Below are 7,129 nucleotides of genomic sequence, written 5' to 3' on the forward strand. Positions count from 1 at the left end.
GCCAGTCCCAGGTCCCGGTCCCAGTCCCAGACCCAGTCCCGGTCCCAGTCCCAGGTCCTGGTCCCAGTCCCAGTCCCAGGTCCCAGTCCCGGTCTCAATCCCAGTATCAGTCCCAGGTCCCGGTCCCGGTCTCAATCCCAGTATCAGTCCCAGGTCTCGGTCCCAATCCCGATCCCAATCCCGGTCCCGGTCCCGGTCCCCTGCCCCGCCCACGTGACCCTCCCGCACGCGACCCCGCCCCGCCCCTGACGCTCGGCCCGCCCCCCACTCCCCGCGCCTCCCGCGCATGCGCGGCGCTTCCCGCCAAATTCGCCGTGAGGGCTGCGGGTCCCGCCCGCCATGAGCGGGACGGTGCTGGCCGGGACCCCCATCGCCGTCGACTTCTGGAGCCTCCGCAGGGCGGCCGGCGCCCGCCTCTTCTTCCTGTCCCACATGCACGCGGACCACACGGTGGGGCTGTCCAGCACCTGGAGCCGCCCGCTGTACTGCTCCCCGATCACCGCCCGCCTCCTGCACAGCCGCCTACGGGTAGGTATGGCCCGGCCCGGCCATCATCACCTGGGCACCCCCATCGCCCCACCTGCCCTGCCCTGCCCTGCCTTCATCACCTGGGCATCCCTGCCTCCTCACCTGTCTGGCCTCGCCCTCCTCACCTGGGCACCTTCATCGCCCACCTGTCCCACCCAGCCTTCATCACCCAGGTACCCCCCACTGCCCCACCTGTCTGGCCCTGCCCTCATCACCTGGGTGCTCCCATTGCCCCACCTGCCCTGCCCTGCCCTGCCCAACCCTCATCCGCTGCCCTGCCCTCTGCACCTGGTCCCTGTAGGTGCCAACATGCTGGATCCGGCCCCTGGAAGTGGGGCAGAGCCACGTGCTGGACGAGGTGACGGTGACGCTGCTCGACTCCAACCACTGCCCCGGCTCCGTCATGTTCCTCTTCGAGGGCGCCTTTGGCACCATCCTCTACACAGGTACAGGGCAGGGTCCCCACCATCACAGAACCACAGCATGGAGGGGACCACAGTGGGTCATCTGGTCACCCCCCAGCACATGGCGCAGAACTGTGACCAGACGGTTCTGAGACACCTGTGCTGAAGGAGGCTCCACGCCCCTCCCTGGGCAGATCCCGACAGCTTTGCCTCTCGCAGGAGATTTCCGCTACACGAGCTCCATGCAGGGGGAGCCGCTGCTGAGGGGCCGCCGCATCGACCGGCTGTACCTGGACAACACGCACTGCCACCCGCAGCGGGAGCTGCCCTCGCGCCAGCTGGCCACGCGCCAGGCCGCCCGCCTCATCCGCGCCCACCCGCACCACCACGTCGTCATCGGTGAGTGCCGCCTCCCCACCCCGCCAGCTTTCAAGGTTTAAGTTACCCGGATTAGCTGGAGACACCTGCTAACCACCTCTGGAGGGGGTGGTTTGGTGGAGCCCCCCCGGCAGGGCTCCTGTTCCTCTCCACCCTGTCCCACACCCGGCTGCCCCGGCAGGTGTGTACACCCTGGGCAAGGAGGCGCTGCTGGTGGACCTGGCCGTGGAGTTCAGCACCTGGGTGGTGGTGAGTCCCTGGCGCCTGGAGCAGATGCGGCTGCTGGAGCTGCCGGACGTGTTCACCGCCGAGGAGGGCGCCGGGTGGATCCGCGCCGTGGACGTCGCCGAGATCCGCTGCGATACCCTGGTCACCTGGAACTCACTGCACCCCACCATTGCCATCCTCCCCACGGGCAGGCCCGTGAAGATCACCCACCCCAAGATCCACCTCGTCCCATACTCGGATCACTCGTCCTTTTCGGAGCTGTGCGAGTTTGTGAAGTGGCTGAAACCTTGCTCAGTCATTCCCATCGTGAAGGGCAACATGTGCCAGGTTTACTTTCAGGAATACCTGAGCTCTGCCCCCCAAGTACTTCCTGACTTCACAGTCCCAAAGCCTTTGCCAGAGTCGGTGCAGCAGCAAAGCCAAAGGAGGGGGCAGGACCCCACATGTCTTTGGAAAAGAGCTGCACGGCATTCTGTGCCCCAAGGGGTTGTTTTTGAGTCCCCAGAGAAATACACTGAGAAACCCGAAACATTTACAGGTGCTGAGGTTCCTCAGCAGCACCACTGTGAGCCAGCTTTCTGCTCGAAAGAAGGCTGCACTTGTCACAGGGATGAGGAAAAAGGGAAGGGAAAGCTGAGTGGGGAGCAGTCGAGAGCAGCAGGAGCAGCCACTGCTGTTAGCCAGGCACCTGTTTCCAAGGAGCACTTTCCATCTGGATTTGCAGAGCAGTATTTACTCACTCCCTTAAATGTCCTAAAGCAGAATTCCTCACGGACGTTTGACAAGCTGGTACAAGACTTTTTTAGGAGGGGAGAAGTGCCCTGACAAATTGTGTGACACTGGTGCCAATAGCAGTGATTCATCCTGCTCTCCTTGCTCAGGTTTCCTATCAGGAGAGAGAAGCTCAGCTACGGGGCTCTACTTTGTTTAACTCTTAACAGAGGACAAAGAGGAAACTAGAACCAGGTTGGGTTTTTTTTAAATCTTTCTGCATCTGCTGAGTCTCCAGTCCAGGGGGCAGTGCAGTCCCACTGCTTGTGTGCCTCGTGTCCACCTTTTGCAGTGACTCACCTGTCCCCTCTGACAAAAGACGCTGCCAGTGGATTCAAGCAGCACTGCAGAGGGTGAGAGCTGCCTTCAGCTGAAGTTATTAATGTTTGGAATGTGATAAAAGAAGCAAGGAGGGGGAGTCTTGAGACCCCCAAAAATTCTTCTTCTTACATGTATGTGGTGCCTCACTGACTGTGAGTGGTTCATTCCAAGGTGCATTTTAAACGTTCTGTGTTAAGATACACTTTTAAAAATGCTGCTTAAATCTAGGAAATGAAGTGCCTGTAAGTTTTAATAATGTTTTTTATCTGTTAATCTACTAATACTTCCAGCTTTTGCATCCATCCAGCCAACTGCAGCTGGCTGTAGTTCTGCTCTCCTGAAAGCACCATCCCAATGTTAACTGTCAGTGCTTTTTCAGGTTTTTGGCTGAGAAAAGTAGGAACTGTCTGGGCTTTTGAGTTGTAGAGTGGGTCACTATATCCTCTGCAGTCTCTGCACATCTGAATTCTGCTTGACTGCAAAGAACTTTTGATAACTGCCAACATTCTGCCTTCCCACCCGCTGCCTGCTCTTGTCACGCAGTGGCAAATGGAATGGAAGACAGTGAAACATCTGCTTAGTGGTGTGAAGTGATCAGTCTTAGCAGCGTTGTTTGGAAAGAGACTGACTGAACAACAAAACTGGCTCTTAGAGGTCGGGCACTTTCCCACTCCAGATCAACTGCAGAGCCCCCTGGGAAGTGTCAGTGGTGTGATAAGTCATCAGGCACCCACTGCAGAGCCTGGAACACCGGAGTTGTCTGTGGCAAACTGCACTGCCAGCATTACAAACTGACTCTGTATGGTCAGGGCAGCAACACTGGAGTGGAAATGGTCACTGGGCACTTTCCTGGAGCTGCACACCAGCTCGTTCCTCAGCTCGTTCCTCAGCTCTCTCCAGCCTCCTTTTGTTACTTCCAAGGCGAAACGTTTCACGTGATCGTGAGGAGGATCAGAGACTTCTGAACGTGGTGTCCTGGGAGGTCTGTCCAAGAGCAGGCAGCCAGATGGATTGAATTCCCTGAAGTGAGCCAGAAAAGGAAGCCTTTGCCCTTGGAGCGAAGCCAGGGCTTGTGAAAGGCAAAGGTGGCTGTAGATGCAGCCGTCACACCTGTCACAAACAGGGCTGTCAGGAACAGTGAGGGTGTTGACAGCCGGAGTGGGTATGTTTGGAAAGTTGTTTGGCAAACACGAATCCTGGCTCCCAACCCTGCGTGTTCCCAGGCACGGCAGCCTTTATCCCTGTTAAATAAGGAGTGCCTGTCCCTGGGCCTCCTGGGGCTCTGCCTTCCCTTCCCAAGGGAAGTGACAGAGCAGTGTCTTGTGAAATGCACTTCACACCGGGTAGCAAGGGCAGCTCGAGCTTCCTGCTGTGGCCTGTGTGTCCTGCTTTTCTTGGAGGTTTCTGTATGGATTATTTGCTAACCCAGACTCAGCTGCAGAGCTCTGTCAGGTGAGTGTGAAGTGGAGACACCTGCACCTTTTGTAACGTGGAAATGACGGTGCTGTGCTTGTCCTGTGCTGTCTGCTGCTGCTGCCTGGGAGATGCAGGCTGTTATTTAAACGCTGTTGAAATTTAAGTGACTCATTTGACAGGCAGGGGAGTGAAGCACTGCCCAGAACTCCCAGATTGCAGGTCCTGCTCCCTGCAGCCTCTCCACTGCTCAGGAGGAATGCTCACCTTCTGAGTCACTGCTCCATTAGGGCATGTTGCAAATGACCTGGGAGATCTGATGCATTTCACTGCTGATGTTTTGTGGCATCCAGCCTTTCCTCTTTTATTCTTATCAACTATTTATTCAAGTAAATGAAGTGGAGAACCTTCTGGTCAGCCCTCAGGCAAAAAGGAGTTGGAAATGATAATTCTTTACAGAGGTAACTCTGATCTTCAATCACTCAAAACCAAAACTGCAGAGGCTTCAGAAGCTGGGGATCTGCACCCCATTTCTGCACACTCAGTTAAAGCTGCAGAAGAAATGCTGGTGCCTTATTAGAGCTGAAAAGGGAATTCCTGCCACTTGAGAAGGAAATTATCCAAATCATGCCAAGGAAACCTAAAATCTCTGCGTGGCTTTAAAAAGGCAATAGGAGCAGGAGAGACTGGACCAAGAGCAGGTGCACGAGGCATTTGAGTGCCATGCATTTCCTTGTCTCTTGGAGCATTAAAATACTATTGTGTGTTATTCTCAAATCCTGAAAACATGGCCTTGTGGGGAAAAGTGGGATTGCTGAAGTGCAAAGTTTCTGAGCATCCGTCTGATTCCCCTGAAGTCAGACGTGTAGATGGGTTTAGCGGTGGACCCACCAGAGCTGGGTTGGACTGCATTTTCCCAGCCTAAATGATCCCATGCAGTCTCCTGGCAGTAAATATCTGGCCTCTTACAGGCCTTGTCCTCCCTCACTCTTGCCTCCAAGTTTTCCCTGTTTTCCTGCCCCCCAGCCTGGCTCACAGGGCAGTGTTGGGGGATCTGGAGCATCGTGTACCCCAGGGCCTGAACCTGCTGCTCCCACCTCAGCTGCAGCACTGCTGCCACAGGTGTGTTTTGCTCACAGCAGTGACAGTGAGAAGCTGTCACTGAAGAAGCTGAAGTAGCAGAAGTATTTGCTTCAGTGTGGGGTATCTGAGGGCCACACGCTGGGAAACTTGCAGTTGTATCCTGACAGGAAAAGAAAGCACTCAGAGCAAAGTCCTCCCAAATCTACCCACACAGAGCATGACTGAGCTGCTTATCTCTGTCCCACAGTTGGGAACCAAGTCCCAGTGGAGGTGAAACAGCTCAGCCAAGGCCTTGCAGGGGAGTAAGGAATGAGCTGAGTTCCCTTTGGCAAGTTTTCTGTGCTGTTTTACCGAGCTGTGATCATCTGCTGGCACGTTTTGAGGGCAGGCTCATGGTTCTGGAGCAAGGGCTGTCTGCTGAGCTGCCTGTGGAGGGACAATCACTGGCACCGTGAAGCAGTGCTCTTCAGTTGGCTCTGACTTCTCTAAAACAGGAAAGCATGAAGGGGCTGGAGAGGAGAAATTTACTCTTTAGGCTGCTGTCAAGAGGCTGAGGTAAAACTTGCCTGGCTCGTGCACTCTGTGGCAAACAAGCGTAACGTCACTTTGCAGGGAACACCTCAGAGCACTTCTCTGTCTGGTTTCTAACCCTGCTTCCCCTAATGCAAGGCTAAAGCACTTCCAACAACTTCCCTCTCCCCTGCTGCAGAGCTGCTGTCTCTTCCTGCAGCACAGGGGCTTGTTTTCTAGATTTAAAAAAAAAAAAAAAAAAAAAAAAAGTGCAATGGTGAAATCTTTCCTTCACCAGAAAATTAATGAGTTTACATCATTTCCTCTATGGTGTGTTGAGCTCTAAATGGAGCTCAAGCCTAAAATCTCTGTGTTTTTTAATGGAACCCTCTGAAAGGTAGGAGAGCATGTTGAAAAGGTAGAGTCACCTTGGTAATTGTATGAGATGCTGCTTCAAAGTTGTTATGCTGCTGTTGATGTAAACAGGAAGCTGTGAGAATTTCTGAAATTTTCACAGAATCCCAGAGTGGTTTGGGTTGAAAGGGACCTTAAAGCTCACCCCATTCCACCCCTTGCCATGGGCAGGGACACCTTCCACTAGTCCCAGGTTGCTCCAAGCCCCGTCCAAGCTGGCCTTGGACACTTGCAGGGATGGGGCAGCCACAGCTTCTCTGGGCAACCTGTGCCAGGGCCTCCCCACCCTGACAGGGAAGACATTTCTTCCCAATATCCCATCTAAACCTATTTTCTTTCAGTCTGAATTTTGGTAAGAGCATTTGTAATTGTTATTTTAAAAAGTTTTGTAAACTTTTGCAAGAAAGCAAATAAATTGTCTCTGTAACGCTGACTTTGGAAAAAGCTGTATTAAAACACTGGAGATTGAGCTCCTTGAGGGGGCAACGGTGACCTGACCGGACTAAATCCCTCTGGAAGCATTTGACCTCCAAGAAGCCAGACTGGCCTTTACCCCACTTGTGGTTTCTTCTCATTTAAGGGGCATCAAGGGCTGAGAAACCACCAGGGGAGGTTTAGGTTGGACATCAGGAAGAAATACTTCACAGAGAGCGATCAGACACTGGAATGGGCTGCCCAGGGAGGTGGTGGAGTCACCGTCCCTGGAGGGGTTTGAGACGAGACAGTGGCATCAGCGCCATGGTCTGGGTGACAAGGTGGTGCCGGGGCAAAGGTTGGACTTGATGATCTCAGAGGTCTTTTCCAACCTCGCCGATTCTGTGATTCTGTTCGGGCGGAACTTCCTGGGCCTCCGTTTTGTGCCCGCCGCCTCCTGTCCCGTTGCTGGGCACCCCCGAGCGGGGCCTCTGACACCCAGAACGCGGCCCGGCGGAGCTGCCCGTGCCCAGCCCGTCCCCTCGCGGTTCCCCGTGCCCGCTCCGCTCCGTGTTCCCTGCCCCATTCCCCGTCCCCTCCCCGCTCCGGCCCCGCCGCTTCCTGCGCGGGCCCCGCCCCGCGGTCACGTGCGCGCTCGCCCGCTC

General features: G+C 55.1%; 1 protein-coding gene across 1 annotated transcript; it reads left to right on the top strand.

Moving 5' to 3' along the window:
- Nucleotides 1–339: 339 nt before the first annotated feature.
- On the top strand, nt 340–5,400 carry DCLRE1B (DNA cross-link repair 1B). The gene is made up of 5 exons (XM_050326684.1): nt 340–528; nt 830–974; nt 1,152–1,331; nt 1,492–1,901; nt 5,374–5,400. The coding sequence occupies exons 1-5, from the start codon at nt 340–342 to the stop codon at nt 5,398–5,400; spliced, it is 951 nt and encodes a 316-aa protein (XP_050182641.1).
- The last annotated feature ends 1,729 nt before the right edge of the window (nt 5,401–7,129 follow it).

The sequence above is a fragment of the Myiozetetes cayanensis genome, unplaced genomic scaffold, assembly GCF_022539395.1.
Source record: "Myiozetetes cayanensis isolate MyiCay16 unplaced genomic scaffold, myiCay2020 scf32, whole genome shotgun sequence".
In the NCBI taxonomy this organism is placed as follows: domain Eukaryota; kingdom Metazoa; phylum Chordata; class Aves; order Passeriformes; family Tyrannidae; genus Myiozetetes; species Myiozetetes cayanensis.